At 46.7% G+C, this 20,154-nt stretch overlaps 1 protein-coding gene across 2 annotated transcripts in view; it reads right to left on the reverse strand.

Moving 5' to 3' along the window:
* The window catches only part of SFMBT1 (Scm like with four mbt domains 1), a 126,652-nt gene that overhangs the window by 25,576 nt on the left and 80,922 nt on the right, over positions 1–20,154 (reverse strand). For both annotated transcript variants that reach the window (XM_075005748.1, XM_075005747.1), the window contains exons 8-14: positions 19,179–19,276; positions 18,276–18,377; positions 14,993–15,143; positions 6,443–6,525; positions 4,836–4,962; positions 3,490–3,603; positions 2,288–2,330 (exon numbers count right to left, since the gene is read on the reverse strand). In XM_075005748.1, coding sequence (XP_074861849.1) covers positions 2,288–2,330; positions 3,490–3,603; positions 4,836–4,962; positions 6,443–6,525; positions 14,993–15,143; positions 18,276–18,377; positions 19,179–19,276 — 718 coding nt within the window. The remainder of the gene's footprint in view (positions 1–2,287; positions 2,331–3,489; positions 3,604–4,835; positions 4,963–6,442; positions 6,526–14,992; positions 15,144–18,275; positions 18,378–19,178; positions 19,277–20,154) is intronic.

Below are 20,154 nucleotides of genomic sequence, written 5' to 3' on the forward strand. Positions count from 1 at the left end.
AATCAAGGGGGACAAATCAGAAAAAAAAATTATCAAGGTGGGCAAATCAGAGATTAGAGGGGCAGAAGGTGGGGGGAGGGGGTCAAGAATCAGATTAAGCCAAGTATGCAAACGAGCCCCTATAATGACCCAGAAAATTCCCATCCCGCTTCAAACCACATGTTATTGTGTCAAATTTGAATATAAGAGAGAGTTCAGCAGCCTCTCTTTCAAGAATGTTGTGAAAATTCCTCTTCACTAAGGCGCAAACTTTTAAGTCATTAACAGAATGGCCCACTCCATTAAACTGGTGTGATTATATTGTATTATTTTGACAAATGTGCAGAATTTAAGCACAGAAGTCCCACAGGAGAAAAGGTGCATGATGACACAGTCCTCTACATGAGTGGAGGCACTGCCCCAAGTTTACATTTCATGCTTCAAAGCATGGATTAAAACAAACTAAAGAAAACTTCTAATGATCCCATTTCAAAACCAGGCAGCTTGAGATGTTAGAAGAGTCTATTTTACTGACAACAATGGCCCAAGTATGGAGATGTTCAACCATGTAAAATCAGATACCTGCAATGAGATCAAGGGCAGCAACACCAACTGTAGGGAGATCCATTGTGGGTGTCTCTTGAAAACGCTCATGCTACTTAGTTTCAAAAAACCTTTGGAGACCAGAACACCATTATGGTTTCTATCTAAACTGGATTGACAGGGTCAGATGAATATCCAGAAACCAGCTACTTCTAGGTAGGCCCAAGAAGGCTAATAACAGAACACCGCTTGTTATCACCGATAGCCCCCAACTCAAGCCCTCCAGTGCATTATTGACAATCTGCACCCTAGAGTGGAACATGATGCTGCATTCTCACAGGCCCTCTGTGACAGACCTGTTCTTTCCTGCAGATAGCCACCCAACCTCCATAAAATTCTCACTAGCAACCACAAATACTAATCCTTGAACTTTCCCTTGCAACAAAACCCCACTGACAGCTCTGTCCACATAGCTACACTAGAGACAGCATCACTGGACCCAACCACAGTCAGCCACATGATCATGGACTCCTAGATGCCCGCACTCCACTACTGTGATATATGCCATCATGCACCACCAATGCCCCTCTGTCATGTACACTGGACAATCACTTTGCCAAAGACTGAATGGACAAATCAGATATTAGGAATCTTACCACAAATAAACCAGTAAGTGAGTTTTTCAATTTAGCAGGACACACTACTGAAGACCTAAAGTGTGCATTTTAAAACACAGATTTTAACACCAGCTTACAAAGGGAAACATCTGAATTGGAATTTATTTTCAAGTTTGATACCTATCACCATGGACTCAAAGATTTCAATTATCTTATGCCTTGCAAGGACAATTTCCCCACCTTTGATATTCACAGTGATCACAGGCATCCAATTTAACTTAATAGGTATTTCCTGAGGCTTTCTCTCTCTTCCCTCCCCACATCTAGCAGATTTGTCAGCTTTTTTCTATATTTTTACATTCTTTTTCTCTCAATTATCAGTTATTCTCCAGATCTGAAGTGAGTCTGTCCCATGAAAGCTCATCACCTAATCAATAATACTGTTAGTCTTTAAGGTGCTATAGGACTGCTTTTTTGTTCTGTCAGAACTAGTTGTTCCCCCAACTCTTCTCTCCTTTAGTCCAGGAAGCAGTTCTTGTAATACAGCTCCAGACACTGGAGTTGGGTCACACGGGCTGCATACCTTTTAAATAAGAGCTCTCACATGGCACAGCTGAATGTCCCCAAATCATAACATGTAAATCTCAGCTGCATGACAGAATACTAAAGTCAAATCCTGTTCCTCAGAACACACATACACTGCACTCACATTAACACCAGTGAACGTGGCTGTGTGCTCTGAAGGGAGAATGAATCTGAACATTAATTGAAAAGACTCAGAAGTAACCATCTGAACTTAGGAGAACCACTACAATAGTTGAATATTTCCATCATGACATCCACACGATGACAATCCTGACAAATATTTTTTAGACAGCATAAAAAAAATAAACTAGTGTCCTCCAGTACTGGAAGATCACTCAGTTCCTAAATATGAGGGAAGAAGCCACAGCTAAAATCCCAGAGTGAGGAGATATATTAACAGGCAATGCAGTGAATATGTATTTGTGTATTATTTTTCAGTATCACTGGGAATTAAGTACAACCTAGGGGTCAACAAGCTTCATTGTAACTTTTCTATGAAACCAGAATTGCAAAGGTAAATCACCATTCACACTGATTATAACTGTTATGAACTTGTTACTCACTGTTTCTCTGGTTGAACCACAGCGATTTTTCTTTGTTTGTTCACTGTAAATCCAGATTGGGTGTGGGCAGGAAGAAAAGAAAAGGAGAGAAGAAACGATACAAAGAAAAGCCACATCTGTTAAGCCTCCATTATAAAACCGTATGACAGCACTCCCTCTAAATTCTAAGAGGAAAGTATCTACATGTAAAAATTACTGCAGTCATTTAATAACTGACAAGTTTTATACCACCATCATCTGAGTTGAGATTATCCAAAGACGCTTAGAGGATCTGGATGCCCATTTTTCACTGAAATTAAAATTGGGAATCAAATCCCCCAGCCAGCTGTGAAAAAGAATCTCAGGCTTTGTGCATAGAATTATCTTCTTCACAGACTCGTACTTTTCAGGCCAGTCATCAAAGCATGTACAATAGCAGCCAAGATATATCAATCTGCATTCCTGCCTTCCCTCACACCCATCAGTGCTATGGCATTTGAACGTTTAACAGGTCAAACTGGGCAATTTAATTTCACCGGGAAGTTCCAGACAAGGACACGTGAATAAGAATGCTGTGAAGTTGTACAAAAATACGTCCATATTAAGAGCAGCATTCAGCTACCAATACATATTACAGTCCAGGCATTTGCTATAATGAAAACAATTCTGCTATCAGAAAAAGATACAGGCGGGTTTAGCAAAACATAGTCCTATGCTTGAGCTTGGAGGAGGAGATAGACACTTCAAACAACTGTCTGTCTGACAGAGTGATGAAATTAAAAGCTCACATGGACTGCTTTTATGGACTGACTAATGTTGGAGGCTGCAACACAGTCTGTGTATAAAATAGACAGCATCCAAAATAGTGCGGCTGGCACAGGGTGTCACCCCTGTGTCCCTTGTGTTATTTTCAATTTCATTCTGAACTGAGCAAGACTACAAGCTGTCTGTACTACTGTGTTGCATAATGCATATGAATGCATGTCTGTACTGTCTTCCCATTCTCCCAAGTGAAAGATTCCTAAAAATAGCCCACTTTCATATTTTGTGCCTCAGACATCAGTAATTGCATACATTTAAAAAAAATTAGATGACAGCTTCATTTACAGTTTCCTGAAGTAGGATGAAGATAATTCTGCAGCAGACACACCTGTTGGAGCTTCTGAGACTTCATATCTCGTACCTTTGCTGATGATAATTATGAAGAGAACAGAACTAATTACCTATTGCTTTGCGAGGAGGTCTCAGCTGGTATCCATTGGTTTCACACCAACCCACTGGAAATATATTCATTGATTCCACACTCACTATGCATTCAGGAATGGGCTTTTTGGAACCTGTTCAGGTAGAAGAAGCAAGATTTAACTAGAACAGCAGTTTTCAAAATTCTGTACTGGGGCCTGCTAGATACATTTCAACATGGTCGCAAAATAATGTCACTGGTTTATTATTTTCCACTTCCTGCATTGATCATCTGCTATTTCCAGGCTTCATTTGTTCCCTTCCAAAGGCTGGAAAAGAAGGGAGGTGGCCATCTTTCATTCAGCAGAGTAGCATAGTACACAGTAAACACACCTTTAAATAAAATCAAGTAGTGTTCACATTGTGCTCTCCATCCACACAGGCCACAGAAGCAGATGATTTAACTAGCAGACCAAATTTGGTGATGAATCTGGGCCACATGCTATGTGAGGCACACTGTACACGCATTCAGATGTTAATAGTAGGACCACGGAGTTACGGACGCCTCAGGAATGGAGACTGTCCACCACTCTGAAATGTTCTCCAAGTCCGAAGAGGTTATAGACACCAGCCACATAGCAGGTTGGGGCTGCAGCTGCAAGGAGGGGCAGAGCTTTGGGGGACATGGGGATCAGGATTTTTGACTCTGAGGGTGCCAGGGGCTCAGGGCATCTACACCATTGGAGTATTGGGGCTGAGGGCTTTAGACTTCAGGGGAGTTCAGGGCAGCAGGGAGGCCCACACCATGGCCTGGGGCTTTAACTACAGAAAGGAAGAGTGTTGCTGCCCACTTGCAGACTTCTGGTTCCACCATAACTCTGGTGGCTCATATCTCTGAGGTTCTGCTGTAAAATAAATGGGCTACAAGGACGCTTGTAATGTCTAGCTTTAATTGGTCAGATTTTCTGTTGCAGTTTTTTTTCCCCAACAGGTGCCATGTTGCTCAGCTTGGATCAAACCTTCACTCAAGTGAAAGGCCCCTCTGTGCAAAGATATAGCACAAGGTCCATACTCCACTTAATCCCACACCGGCCTTCAGAATAAATGCTGAAGACAGATACACAGTGATTTGTGCCAAATCTCTTCCTGGGGCAATCTTAACACCAAGATAAGTGAACATTTCCATTTCGAACCTTGATCACTAGGAGAGGAGCAAGAGAAAGGGCTAACAACATGGTCCTTCAGTTACACAAGACAAGGCCAATTTTAGCAGTGTCTTCAGCTGATGATTTGTAACAATTAATCGCCAGGGGAGACTAGTATACCAATATGGCTCATGGCAAAGTCAGACCTGGGCACATGTTCTGTTCTCTTAAGGAGCACTTACCCTCCAATTGAAGCCAGAGGTAGGACTCTTTCACCTTGGTGACCGTGGCAATGCAAATTTCCTCTGGATCAACAGGGTTCACAGCCTCAAGCTTCATGTTCTCTTTAAATCCATGGTTAGATGTTAGCTGATGAAAAGATAAGTGTTTAGCAGTGTATCAGATGTAGACAGCCCTGTGGAGGACTAAGACATACAAACTTCATTACACAAACATGATGGTGGGGGCTTCAAGCATGGCTGGGTAATCCAGGATTCAGAAAGAATTTCTGGCATTATTAGCCGATGACGGAATAGGTAACCATATTAAGGTTAAAGGGAATTTCAGACAAGCAAGGCAGAATAGTATAAGGACCCAGTCTCAGAGGGCTGCATTTACACTGGAGCATGAGAAAAATCAACTGAGAGACTGACAGGAATTAGTCAAAACTAGAACCAAGAAACTCCTTCCAGTTATTTATCGGTAAGACATACCAGCAGAGAGCAAATAATCAGACTGAGGCAGAAGGCAACTTCAATTTCATTTATTTCATTTTGTTAATCAGGAAAGCCTTTAAAAACTTAGTGACAATCCCAGCTACATTAAATCCCATATACGTTTCCTTCCTCATCTAGAGGGATACTAGGTATGCACACAGCAAAGTAGGCTTTTCGGGTGGCAGGGTGGGAAACGTGGTTTTACATTATTTCTCACTCTTCTTACAACACTTATCTGAATCACAGAATTGTAAGACTGTAAAGGGATCTCAAGAGGTCATCTAGTTCAGTCTCCTGCAAGGCAGGGTTAAGTACTATCAATTAGAGATGCTGTACAGTCATCCTCAAAACCTCTCAATCACTACTCCTCTCAGAAAAGCCTAGAGTCTTTAATTTCAGACAATGAGAGAGGGCAAGGAGGAAGAGGAGGAGGAGAAGTTGCAAATGAAAGCTTTGCCAGCTTCCCCCTCTTCTGAACCTGAAAGTTAGTGTTCCCCTGATAAGTGCATCTGCCTCCATATTTTCCAAAGAGTGCCTTGGCATGGGTTCTCAGAAAAGCTCCCTGGTACTGCTTTCACAAATTGTACTGCTAGTAATACTACCACTGTGGTACAGAATGGCAAAACCCCAAACACAAGTCCTAGCAGGTAGATCCCTTACGTATTAACTCACAATTTTTTTCCCTATTGGAACATTTTATTGAATTTAAGTCAAATCATAATTACAATTAAGGAAAAAGAGTGGCGGAAAAAAAAACAAACCCAAGAAAGGTGGCACGTGATGGTAAAGGGAAAGGTATTATTTTAACACATACACACACACACGAAGGTCCAGCACAGTGGTAGTGGGTCCATGAACAGTTACATCACATATGAACCTTTTACATTGCCCTTTACAGACTGCTGTCATGGGTTAATTTAGGAACTCTGATTTTTATTTATTTTATTTTTTTTTGGTACAAGCACTTCAGTTCACCTTTTTTACACTCTCTAGACACTTCTGTTTCCATGAATAAGAGCTCAGTTTAGGTCATAGGGTCAAAAGCATCACATGTCCCCTGGTATATATGTAAGTAGACATCATGTAGGAGTAGTCACCAGTATAGGAAAAAGCATTATTCTGCAAAAGCTCACCAAAGGAAAGCAGCTCTGGGGAGCAGCCTCAGCACCACACTGTTTGAGGTAGTCCGCCCAATCAAAGTCCTGCCCGGGATAACCTGAGCAAAGAGCAAGCAAAGTAGTTGCTTAATTGCATTACATCAGATGATTCCAGTCACCCAAATGCTTGCATCATCCAAGTGATGAAAGATTTAATTCCCTGAATTGCATGGTCACATGGAAGGCCCAGTCGAACACTATTCCTACAGAAGCGATATAAGGAAATATACAGGATTTTTGTCAAATAAACAACAAAAGATCAGGCCCTGAGTGCTTTCACGTGGTTTCCCTTACGTCCTACTGTTTGAGAGTTTGTTTACACTGCAGGGTTAGCTCAAGGCATAACTTGAGTGCTGCCCATAATCTGATTCCTGTTCACACATGCAAGGCTCTGGGCAAGTGATGTGGGTGTTTGAATTTGCACTAGCTGGCTTGTTCCGAGATGTGGTTGGAAACTTGAATGCTGCTGACCCCAGGGTGCTCATGTAGTGACAACTCAGTTACTCTGTGCTGCTAATACAAACCCATTGTGCTCTAAGTGTTGTTTGCCACTAATCGGAACCCTGCAGTGAAGTCAAACCCTGCAATGTCCTTCTATTAGCTTCTGGCTATTACAACTGAATCTTTATTACAGTAAGTTCAATTGCACCCTTTTGAAAATGAGATGTAGGCTCCTAAATCAGGTTGGTGTTGTAACACATAGTACTGTGACACCTGAACACCTGTAAAAATCTAGGCCTTTAGAGATTGTCTATTTGAAGACAGACAGAAGATGAAGGGTTACAATCCAGAAAGGCTTTCATTTAAATAGAAGTAGTTATTGACATAGTGCCTTAGACATAGACGCTGATGTACTATGTAATAAATAAATGGCAATTAGCGTAAAAAGGATAAATCACAATGCGTATCCACTAGGACGCCATTAAGCAAAATAGTCAACCTTTCATAAAAGTTTTCACAATCTATTTGTCACTCCAAAATTCTGATTTTAATAAAGCTATATTAATTTGCAGTATGGAAGAGTTAAACACAGAGCTGTTTAGAGAGCTCTAAGTCCAAACCATCAGTGCCCAGGCAAAGGAATTTCTTCTTGAAGCAGATATTTAGACAGAGGACTGGAAAGGGGAATAAGATGAACACAAAGGAAGGGAAGCAGGGATCAAGAAAAGAGAAGTTACTCACCGTAGTAACGGTGGTTCTTCGAGATGTGTCCCTGTGGGTGCTCCACGTTAGGTGTCAGGCTCGCCCTGGCGCCGCAGGTCGGATCTTTCCAGCAGTTTCTGCCGGAACGTGCATGCGCCGGCGTGCGCCGCTCCCTTGCGCGATCCGGTCCCCGCCAGTTCCTTGACCAACCGCCTCGGATGCTCCTGCGAAACACTAAACAGAGATCCGAAGCGGGGAGGATGGGCGGGTGGTAGAGCACCCACGGGGACACATCTCGAAGAACCACCGTTACTATGGTGAGTAACTTCTCTTTCTTCTACGAGTGTCCCCGTGGGTGCTCCACGTTAGGTGACTACCCAGCAGTAACCCAAGATAGGAGGTGGGTAATCGGATTATGTGCAGCTTGTCCCTGAGAGGACCACTGTCGAGAGACGGGTATCCTCTTGGAATACCCTGTGAAGGGCGTAATGTTTGGCGAAGGTGTCATAGGATGACCAGGTCACCGCTCTGCAAATGTCTTTTAGTGCAATGCCCTTGAAAAAGGCTGTTGATGCCGCCACCGCCCTAGTGGAGTGAGCCCTGGGCGGGGCCAGTAAAGAAGTCTTTTTGAGTTCGTAGCACATTTTTATGCAGGATACGATGTGCTTCGAGATTCTCTGCGAAGACAGACCTTCTCCTTTTGATTTGGGAGCAAGAGAGACTAGGAGTCTATCCGTTTTCCGGAAGGACTTAGTCCTGTCTATATAGAAAGCCAGCGCCCTCCTCACGTCCAGGAGGTGTAGGCGCGCCTCTTTGTTAGAGTTATGAGGCTTTGGATAAAACGAGGGTAAAACTATAGGTTCGTTAATATGAAACTCTGAAGAAACTTTGGGAACAAAGGCTGGATGCAGCCATAAGATTACCGCCTCCTTGGAAAATACTGTGCAGGGTGGCGTTGCCATAACTGCTGCAAGCTCGCTCACCCTGCGAGCTGACGTGATTGCGAGAAGAAAGGTCGTCTTTATCGTAAGGAGACGGAGGGAAACCGTGGCTAAAGGTTCAAACGGTGGTCCCGTTAGCACACTAAGCACCAGGTCCAAGCTCCACGAAGTTGGAAGCGGTTTCCGAGGGGGATATAGGTTTACCAGCCCTTTAAGGAACCTGGTAACCATGGGATGGGCAAACACCATGTGCCCTTCCCTCTTCATGTCTGAAAGCCAAAATAGCAGCAAGGTGGACCTTTAACGAGGATAGGGAGAGTCCTCCTCTCTTGAGGTCCAGTAAATACTCTAATATTACAGGAAAAGGCACAGCAAGGGGGGCTAACTGTTTGGTAGAACACCATGCAGTGAAGCGAGTCCAATTCTGCTTGTAGGTCTTCCTGGGGGAAGTCCTCCTGCTACTTTCTAGGACTTGTTGCACTCCCTCCGTACATGTGCTCTCTAGGGAGCTGAGCCAGGGATTAACCATGCCTGTAGTCATAGGTCTTGGGGGTGTGGATGCACTATGGACCCCTGAGCTTGCGTGAGCAGATCCGGCGCCACCGGGAGGGGCATCGGTGGATGGTCCGACATGCGCAGGAATAAGGGGAACCACTGCTGTCGATACCACGTTGGGACTACTAGGATCATTCGGGCTCCCTCTCTCCTGGCTTTCTGCAAGACTTTGTGGATAAGCACTGTAGGAGGAAATGCGTAAAGCAGGGGGCCCCTCCACAAGATCGCGAATGTGTCCCCCAGGGACCCCCGTCCCAGTCCTGCCCTGGAGCAGTATCGTGGGCACTTCTTGTTGTGTTGAGTGGCAAACAGGTCTATCTGGGGAAAACCCCATGCGTGAAAGATCGGTCGTAGCAGATCGGAACGGATCTGCCACTCGTGCGTGAGTGCGAAGCGCCTGCTCAGCTGGTCTGTTTTCACATTGTGAGCGCCTGGTAAGTACGAGGTTTTCAAGGTTATATTGTTAGCGATGCACCAGTTCCGCAAATCGGACTGCTTCCGCACATAAGGCACGGGACCAAGCTCCTCTTTGCCGATTTATATAGAACATGGTGGAGGTATTGTCTGTACTGATCCCGACTACTTTGCCTTGTATATGGTCTCGAAAGTGTCTGCAGGTGTTGAACACTGCTCTGAGCTCCAGTATATTTATGTGCAGTGACTGTTCCGTGGAGGACCACAGTCCTTGCGTCACCTCTTTGCCCATGTGTGCTCCCCACCCTATGTGGGAGGCGTCTGTAGTGAGGAAAACAGATATTTGTGGTTGGTGAAAGGGCACCCCTGTTAGCATGTTCTTGGGGTTCACCCACCATTGCAGGGATCTGTGCACCTCTGTCGTGGGCGACACCACCCTGTGAATGGTATGTGCTGCCGGTTTGTAGACGCTCGCCAGCCAGTGCTGCATGCTGCGCATGTGTAACCTGGCGTTTTGTACTACAAATGTCGCTGCTGCCATGTGGCCCAGCAGCTGTAAGCACGTCAGAACTGGCACCGTAGGGCTGAAGGTGATGACCTGCACGAGGGAACCGATGGCTCGAAAGCATGTCTTTGGTAGATAAACCCTTGCTGTGATAGAATTTATACGTGCCCCTATGAACTCTATGTCCTGTGTGGGGTCTATCTTTGATTTTGCCAGATTGATGACCAGGCCCAGCGAAGAGAATGTGCCTGCTGTGACGTGTATCATGCGAAGTACCTCCTCCTTCAAGGCCCCTTTCAGTAGGCAGTCATCCAGATATGGGAATATAAACCCCCCGTCTGTGCAGGTAGGCTGACACCACTGCCAAGGTCTTGGTGAAGACTCTGGGGGCCGAGGAGAGGCCGAACGGCAGAACCTTGTATTGAAAATGTGCTTTGCCTACCATAAACCAGAGAAAGCGTCTGTGACCCGGGTGGATAGTTATGTGGAAATACACGTCCTGTAAGTCGAGGGCTGCGAACCAATCTCCATCGTCCAGTGCCGTAAGTATAGAGGCGACTGTAATCATCCGAAAGCGTTGCTTGCACAGGTACCGGTTGAGGCCCCGAAGATCTAGGATGGGCCTCCAGCCTCCTGTCCTTCCCGCCCCCCCCCCCCCCCGGTGAGGAAATATCTGGAGTAGAACCCTTTCCCTCGAAGTTGCTCCGGCACTCTTTCCACTGCCCCTATGAGTATGAGATGGTCTACTTCCTGCTTGAGTCTCGCTTCGTGGGAGGCATCCTTTAGGTGGGGCCTGGGTGGAGGTCGTGGCGGTGGGAGCGACTGGAAGGGGATGGCGTACCCTGTGGCTATGATCTCCAGTACCCATTTGTCTGTGGTGATCCTTTGCCACTGGTCATAGAATGGTCGGAGGCGATGGTGGAATAGCAGCTTCGGATGACATTGCGCGATGGTAGTGATGGTGCAGCCCTGGATCTGTGTGTAAAACTTGTGGCCTTTGGCCCTGCCCCGAGGACGCACGGCTCTGTTGGGAACGTCGCCTGGGAGTTCTGTATTGCTGGTGCTGTTGATGTCGCCCTTGCTCGTAACCCCTGTGGTACTAGGGACGCTGTGGTTGATACTGGTACTGTCTTTGCTGAGGGTAATACTTTTTCCTCCTGTATGGAGGGGTGTAAATCCCCAACATCCTAAGAGTAGCTCTTGAATCTTTACTGGAATGAAGGACCAAGTTGGTTGATTCAGCAAACAGCTTCTGCGTGTCAAAGGGGAGATCGACGATCTTCGCCTGCAAATCCCTCGGGATACCCGATGTTTCGAGCCAGGACTCCCTGCGCATGACCACTGCTGTAGCTGTTGAGCGTGCTGCCGTGCCCGCTACGTCTAGGGCGATCTGAACTCCTGTCCTCGAGGCTGCGTAGCCTTCCTGCACGATGGCCTTGAGCACCGGCTTCTTGTCCTCTGGAAGCGAGTCCATGAGGGAAGTCAGCCTGGAGTAGTAGTCAAAATTATGGTTCGCTAGATGTGCTGCGTAATTCGCCATTCTCAACAGCAGGGTAGAGGAGGAGTAGACCTTTCAGTCGAACAACTCTAGTTTCTTGGCATCTTTGTCCGTTCCCCCTGTCTTGTACTGAGAAGTTTTCGACCTCTGTTGAGACGATTCCACCACCAGAGAATTTGGTTGCGGGTGGCTGAACAGGAACTCCATGCCCTTCGCCGGGACGAAGTACTTCTTATCCGCTCTCTTGTTTATAGGCGTAGTGGACGCAGGGGTCTGCCATATTGTGGTGGCGAACTCCATGATTGCTTCATCAAGCGGAATAGCTATTTTGGAAGAGGCCGGAGGTCTCAGGTTTTTAAGGAGCTTATAGTGTTTCTCCTGCACCTCTGCTGTTTGGATGCCTTGCGTGAAGGCCACCCTTTTAAACAGCTCTTGGAACTGTTTGAGATCGTCCGGAGGATGGATGTCCCCTGGGGCCGTGGCCTCGTCAGGGGAAGATAGCGAGGAACCGCGAGGGTAAGCCTCTCTGGACCCCTCTGGGTCCTGTTGATGGTGATACATCCTCTCGCTAGATACTTGCAAGGGAAAATCTCGCGGTTCCAGAATCAACTCCCCCTGAGATATCTGCGTTTCCGTCCCTGTCTGCGATTGCCCTCGGGGATATTGAATCGTCTGGGGGGGATCTGTCCCTGGGAGTATGCCTATGGTGTCTATGCCCCGCGTGATAGGGGCGACCATAGCAACACGGGCACTGCTCCTGAGATGGGGACCTGGACCACTTTTGAGGCGCATACCCCCTGCGCCTGGGGGAGCGAGATCGTCTGGATAATTGAGATACTGGAGAGACTGACTTTTGGTAGTACTCCAAAGGTTCAAAGCCCAAAAAGGGCGAAGGTGGTCCGAGCCATGGTGAAGCTGGCTGTAGGAACGGGGATGGGGGCTCAGGATAGGCTGGGGGTGACCCCTGCCTTCTTGTTGGGGTCCGCAGCATGAGCGGAGGGCTCAGAACGAGCAGCCCAGCAGCCCTGTCTGGAGGTGCCAGGTTTTCTGTGCTGCCTTTCCCCTCCCCTGCGGGGCTGGCTCCACCCCCTTTCACGTCGGGGATCTCGGCCCCGTTGTCTGCGCTGCGCTCGGCACGCTCCGCTGCGGTGCCACGCAGGTGGTCTCCGCTGGTGCCTGCAGGCTGCGTGCCTGCGCGCTCTGCACTGCCGGTTCCCCGGGCATCGGTGCTGCTGCCTGCGGTGCCGCCGGTTCCGGTGCTTGCCTGGCCGCCGCCCAGCCAGTGGTGTGGGGTGACTGTTTGATTATTGGAGGCTCAGCCTCTGCCACGTACGTCTCCGCGCCGCCACCGCTCAGCTGTGACTGTGGCTGGGGGCTATGCGCTCCACCCGTCCTGCTCGCTGTAGCTGCCGGCAGGGATCGGGTTGGTGAGAGCTTCCTCCATTTTTGCGCTGACGGGGTGAGGGAGGCAGCTTTCCTTTTATGGGCCCCTGCGGGTCCCTCCTGCTGAGGCCGATCCGGCACATCTGCCTGGAGGGCCTTGTCGAAGAGCAGCATTTTGAGCCGCCTCTCCCTGTCCTTCCTTGCTCTGGCTATGAGCTTAGCGCAGAAGGAACATTTCTGGGTGACATGAGATTCCCCAAGGCACCTTATACACTGACTGTGCCCGTCGGAGGCCGGCATCGCTTCGCGACATGACTCACACTTTTTGAATCCTGAAGAGGACATTATGGTGAGTCTGAGATGTTAATAGGGTGCTTAGCACCTTCTCTGTGCCTGTTCCCCTCTCTGACTCAGCCTGCCGTGGCAGGAGGCCTAATGGCCCTACGTCCCCGGGCCTCCGGTGCTCTGCTTGTTACTAAGACTGGAAGCTTTACTCCTTCTTTTTTTTTTTTTTTTTTGGAAAACAACAACAACAAGCTAACAATCTAAAAGACTGAAAAAGAAACTCTAAAACACTTTAAGAACGTTAAATACGCTGACTCTGGCCGTAGCCTGAGCGGATTCCGTCTGCAGCCGATGGCGGTTAAAGAGGAACTGGCGGGGACCGGATCGTGCACGTGGCCGGGAGCGCGCAAGGGAGTGGAGCGCGCCAGCGCATGCGCGGTCTGGCAGAAACTGATGGAAAGATCCGACCTGCAGTGCCGGGGCGAGCCCGACACCTAACGTGGAGCACCCATGGGGACACTCGTAGAAGAACTGCTATCCTGCCAGCACAGAACACTACATGTGGTCGAAAACAGCAGGGCTTTGGCAACTGAATAATTACAGTAAAAGCCAAGTTATCAGGAATTTGGGTAAATGGCATGCTCAGTTAACTAGCACCTACTCTGCAGGGCTGGCAGTAATAGCAGTAGAGCCAGGGCTGATTGTCATGCTGGGAGCCAGCTGCTTGGTCAGTGGTGGTGGGGCTGGCTGCTCAAGTGGTGGTAGCAGCAGCTGGGCTGGCTGCCATGCTGGGGCTGGAGGCTGCAGGATTTGGGGCCAGCATTCATGCTGCAGTCTGTGGCACCTAGCCCAGGGGTTGGCTGTTATGCCATGGCCTGCAGCAGTGGGGGTGTGGGCCAGCTGCTATGCCAGGGCCAGTGGCACCAGGGCCAGGAGCTAGCTGTCTGGCTCATGGCTGCAGGAGTGGTGTGGATGGTGCAGGGGCAACAGCCCCATGCCACTATCTGGCCCATTTGGGTCTAAAGTATTCCCTACAGAGTACAATTACACCTGTGGTTTAGGAATTTATAGAAGATAAAAAATTACACATGCAACAGCATCTATGATACTGTTATGGGTTAAACTGCAACAATTCTAACCAACCTCTCCAGGGATTAATCAAAACAGGGCCTGTTCTTCCTCCCTGCCTCCACCCTATTTTTGTCAGGCACAGCTACGTCCAATAGGAATCTCAAAGGCACCACACTTCCTCCACAGGAGGCACTATTTCTGTGGATGCTACTTAGAGAAGCTGGAAACTTTTTAAAGGGCTCTGAACACATGCCCAGGGAGGTGAGCTGCTGGAGAAGCAGGGCTGCCTGGCCACAGTACCTTTATACACCTGGCTTAAGAACAGGAAAGCAGCAAGTATTATGACTTCTGCACCTATTAACGCATGAAAAGTTAAAATGAAGCTCAGGCTGATGAGCAGCAGCATAAAACCCCCAAGTCTTTTGCCCCCTCCCCTTGACAGTTCCCATCATCAAACACCTGGGGAGTGAGGAAATGAAAGTGAACAGACAGGAAAGGAAAAAGGAATATTTTAGGAATCAGCATACTAGTGCAATAATTACTATTACCGCATAAAAATAAATTTTTCCCAGTAGCAAAAGTGAGAAAGAAAAATAAATTGCACTACGAGGCAGAGGAGGGGAACCTTCTATGCATGAGCAGAAGATTCCTCACAGTGCTCCATGGATTATCACCTCTTCCTTTCAAAGAGGCCTACTGCGGTGAGAGAGACAAAAAGTGCAGACACATACCTGGCGGAGGGCTGAGATGCAAGCCATTTTTCAGACTCCACTGCACAGGAAAGATACCAGCACTGTTGATGTGACAAACGTATGACCGGCTGGTTGTGCGTTCTGCTCGCAAGTCATCAATTTCTACCAAGAAATATTTGTCATTGAACACCTGCAAATTTATCCAAAAAGAGAGACCAAATAGCAGATACAGTATCTTAATTTCTAAAGGCTAATCTATTGTCAGGTATTTTCCAAATCCCTCATCTCTAAATATTAGAGGGATGGGGGAAAAAGACAGGATGATTTACAGAATCACAGACCAGCAGACTGCACAATAGTGTCTGGAAATATAATAGAACAACTAACAACACAGTCAATTTATAGGCACTTAGAGAGGAATGAGGCCATAAATGGCTAGCAATAAGTAATTGTCTAGAAAGCTTATATGGCTCCAAGTAAATAAAAATGGGATAATCAAAACAATCCATATCAAGGTAACTTAATTTATTTCTCCTTGATGAGATAACAAGCTTAGTAGAAAAAAGGAAACAGAGTGGACATATATCCTGGCTTCATGTTTCTCAAATTACATATAAGATATAGGGAACATTATTTAAAAACCTGCACTTAGGTTGATTTTGTTTTATTTTTTCACCTATTAACATATGAGAATCTTGAGTGGGATTATAGGTGCTTAGTTATTTCATAAATTCACTATTTTCAATAGCGACTGATGATGAGAAACGATTAAATTCATGTCTGAGCCAAAGCTTGGAGAGACATGTCCAGTATGTTTTCAGAAGACAGCATTATGAGACTGCAGTTGAAGTTTAAGAACTGAGAAGGGAAACAAATATGTAAAACTATACAAAACTGTGACATCTAGCAAGGAGAGAACAAAAACACCAAGAATGAGGACTCTGATTAGGAACCTGAGCCATAGAAATGATATAATGAGCGCTAAATGGGATAGGCCAGCTTTGCAGCACTGCCAGAAACATACACAAATGCCTTATTATTTATTTTTTATCTTAGAATGTTAGATTAAAAAAGCCAAACAAATGTGGCAGAATGAGTCTTCTCCACTCTAAACCGGCTGTACCTCAGGTGCCTTACAGTACAGGTTGCACCTCTCAACTCTGGTACTCTCTTGTTTGGCAACATCCTACCAGATCATAAATGTTGCCACACAAGAAAGTGCTGGGCTGGGGCTGGTGCAGTAGTCCTGCCTGCCCCACAGCAGCATGGGGCCAGAAGCCAGAGCCCCACCTGCCCTACAGCAGTGTGAGGAAGAGCAGGAGCCCCCCACCTGCCTTGCTGGGCCAGGGGACAAAGCTGGAGTCCCCTGGCAGCCCCATGGCAGCTGGAGGAGAGGAGGCAGGGGAGGCTGGAGCCCCATGGCAGCCCTGGAGAGCCCAGGCAGCAGCTGAAGTCCTGGCAGAGGGAGGCTGGAGCTGCAGCAGCCCTGGGAGTGCAGCGTTGTCTGGGGGCAGAAGCCCTGACTTCCCCTGGTCCAGCAAATTCTCTTGGTCAGGACCTGGTATTCCTGACCATGCCAGACAGGGGAGGCGCAACCTGTAGTACCATGTAGGAGAAGAGACTGATAGGTTAGAATTCACAGTAGAGAGAAATAACATGCCTGAAATAAGACATGATGCAAAGAAAAGGGAGCACAACATTTGTTTGAAAATACAGAAATGAAGACTAAATAAACTGTGTAATTTATGGTTTACGATCTTGTTTGGAAACTGCATAGTGTGTGGGTGCACTGTCTGTTCTCGAAACCTCTTAGTTATTGTCTAAGCCATGCTACGATCTCAAATCTATACTTGGCATCTTTTGAAAATCACAAGTCTCCACTAATTCTACAGAAATTAATGGCAGCTATTCAGCACTATGTGAAAATAAAGCTGATCCTAGCTGCATGGACATGACGAAGTGGGGAATTTTTGTATGAATGCAGTGTGCCTTGGATTCCCCTTTGTGTTGCATGTTTAACAAGATGTTAGCAAAGGTGTTTTTTTTTTTTTGGTAAGAAAGAAACAGTGTGACCTTGCCTACCAGCCCTGAGCCTGCCTAGCAACCAAGACCTAGAAACATTACGTTTTGGAAACTGATGGCCCACTCCACCTTGTCTGTGTCTACACTACCACCTTCCTTCGAAGGAAGGATGGTAATTATGGTGCTGGGAGTTTACTAGTGAAGTGCTGCTGTGCATAGGCAGCACTTCATTAAGCAAATTCCTCCCCAGGGCAACTTCTAAGTTTTAAACTTCGAAACACTGGCACGCATCTAGCCGCAGCTCACCCGCTGGTACTTCGAAGTGCTGGGGCAACTTCAAAGTCCCCTTACTCCTCAAAGTTGCCACAGGGGGGAATTTGCTTAATGATGTGCTGCCTATGCATGGCAGCGCTTCATTAGTAAGCTCCCAACACCTTAATTACCATCCTTCCTTCGAAGGAAGGTGGTAGTGTAGATAAACCCCTTGAGAGCTAGCCAGCTTTGACCCACCCAGAGAACCAAGGGCTAGAGAGAGAGAGACCAGCTGATCTGTTTGCTTAGGAAAGATAATCAAGGAAGGAGAAGGGGCTTTGGAGGTGATACAGCATGGGCTACTGGAAGGACCGCTCACTTCCAGACCGCGAAGAGCAATCTGAACTCGTCTGGAAGCTGGACAATCCCAGATGGGGTTGGCTAAAACTTTCTATGCTTCTGGCCCCTGAAATCTTTCTGTGACAGGTTCATTTTGCCGCTGCAACATTTATCTTTTTGTGCTGGCTGAGTCACTCCAATCTAAAGATTACATTGCTCTCCCTGGGTGGGGAGGCCCTTCAAAGGGCCCATTGTTAGTGGACTCTCCCTGAGACACCTTCTCCCCTGAGAGACAGGTGTGTTGATGGTGTAAAGGTGCAGCTCCAGGAGGCAGTGGAGCCTAGAGCTTAACTCCCAACAGAGAGATGGGCTCCCTCCCATGAGGGGCTGTCACACTGCTGGGGGTTCCTCCCAGGGACTGTTCAGAGCTGAGAGTGTGGCACACACGACACATGCCAAATTGGGATTCAGGAGTCGACATTTAGATACCCAATTTTGGTCTTTTTGGCTGTTCATTTCCCACCGTAGCAATTTTTAACTAAAAACTAACGTCACTTAACAGTACCTGACCAACAGGTGATCTGGGCAAAAGTCTAAAGTAAGATTTTAGAACACACACGGGGGAATTCTCATCAGTCAAATAGCAAAGAACATAAGCATCAACTCAGCTTCAGCTATAGCTGGGCGAGTTCAGAACAAACTCTGGTACCTTAACAACTGTAGCAGGGGAGAGGACAAAAGGAGCCACTGGATCCACAGCCTCTAACTTCATGTTTGCTGTGAATGCATGCACTCCAATCACAGGCTTGTCCTGAAAGCCACAAGAGCAGAGTACAGATTAATCATGTTTCTTGATGATTTTAGCTATCCCACCTTGTTCCAATAAACAGTAAATTTGGCAACAGTGACTAAATACCAACAAGAATCATATAATGGAAATCAGTGGGAAATTGCCCTTCCACTGAGCTGTGAATTTGCCCACTAATATTGTGAGTGGGAAGGCAGGAAAGGGAGTTGGGCCCAACCATAGGCTGGCCAGGCCCTGTAAATGCCATACATCCAGCACTCCTGAGCCAGAACAGGTACTCCCATTTGGCCAGTGAAGAAGGTGGGGAAGCAAAAGGGGCTAGAGAGGATCAAGAAGAAACAGAGGGGAGAGCCCATGTGAGTTAGGAGGGGCAGGTGAGAGTGTTCAGAGACCAAGAGACTATAAGGCTTGGGAAGGATACCAAAGTTGTTTCCTGGGAGAAGGCTGTAGGCAGGAAATCAGTATGAAAGGTTTGCTGGCTGATGTCTCCAAGTCAGACATCCAAGGAAAGGGGGCTGGAGAGGGAGTCCTTAGCTAAACAGGAGAGTAGCAGAGGAATTTAACCTGCTGCTATCTCCACCAAGGCTAGAGTGCAGGAAGTAAGGTAAAGTGTGTGTGTGTGTGTGTGGGGTGGGGGTAGGATATTTCTACTGGCAAGATAAGGGTTTCCCTTTAGTTGGAAATGCTGGCATAGCTGTTCCATCAGAGAGGCATAAGGATGGGCAATAAGCCTTGAGGTGGTGGAAGACACTGGCATGTAGTATGTGGTCATGGGATTTTAAGGACTACATTGGATATTTTTACCTTAAAGAGATCAGTGGGTACTGAGGACCCTTCTTCTTCCTCTTTCACTTTTGTCAGTATGTCCTGCCATTCTTCTTCACTCTTCAGGGACCGGATTGCTTCAGCCAGAAAAAGAAGCACAGTGAATGAGCAGGGTTTTCATATCTCCCACAGAAAATGAAGGGGACAAAGCTACTTTTATTTTTGATCCATTGAGTGCTACACAGAGCATCCATTAAGCAACCTTATTGCTTTATATCAGAGCTGCTTCTAAGACCTCACAGCTTTAGGATACCTTGCAAATGAAAAAGAATTATATAAAAATCAAGTTCCACTGTGTAAACTATATGAATCTCCATCTTTAATTTGATGGAAAGCCTGGTGTTATACAGCCTGGTGATCACAGCTGTAGTATAATAAAAGAATCAACAATACCAAAAATACTAATGAAATGAGATTTACTGCCAGCCATTTTCTCTTATTTTTATGGCTTTAGGTTAAATAGGCAGCAAGAAATGAAGCATCACAGTACAGTTAGTTGGGGCTATTTCCCTGAGTATGCCCAATCACAGATATGGTCTGAAACAGTTTGGGTTCCTGCTAAGATTTATTAAGGGATTCCTGGAAATGGACAGCTGGTGAGCCTGGGCTGATTCCTGCTTCCTGTATCTTACTTCCTGCTTGCATGGATTGCAGCAGAGGTGAAAGCAATGGTCAGAACAGACATACTGGATGGTATTGTGGGATACTTCTGGAGGCCAATGAAACCGAGTTAAACAATGCTGTGTCTACACAAACATTAAGTCGACCATGTAAATTCAAATTTGGCATCACTCCTCATGAAAAAGCTGGAGTAGAAAATTCAGCCGCAGGACCCCTTAAAAAAAAAAAAGACCTAATATTTGTAGTGAAGACAGGTACATTATAAAAATCAACTTAACTCCCCTAAAATCGACTTTATGCTCTACTGTAGACATAGCCTAAGCATGGTCATATG

This window comes from Carettochelys insculpta, chromosome 11, assembly GCF_033958435.1.
Source record: "Carettochelys insculpta isolate YL-2023 chromosome 11, ASM3395843v1, whole genome shotgun sequence".
NCBI lineage: Eukaryota > Metazoa > Chordata > Testudines > Carettochelyidae > Carettochelys > Carettochelys insculpta.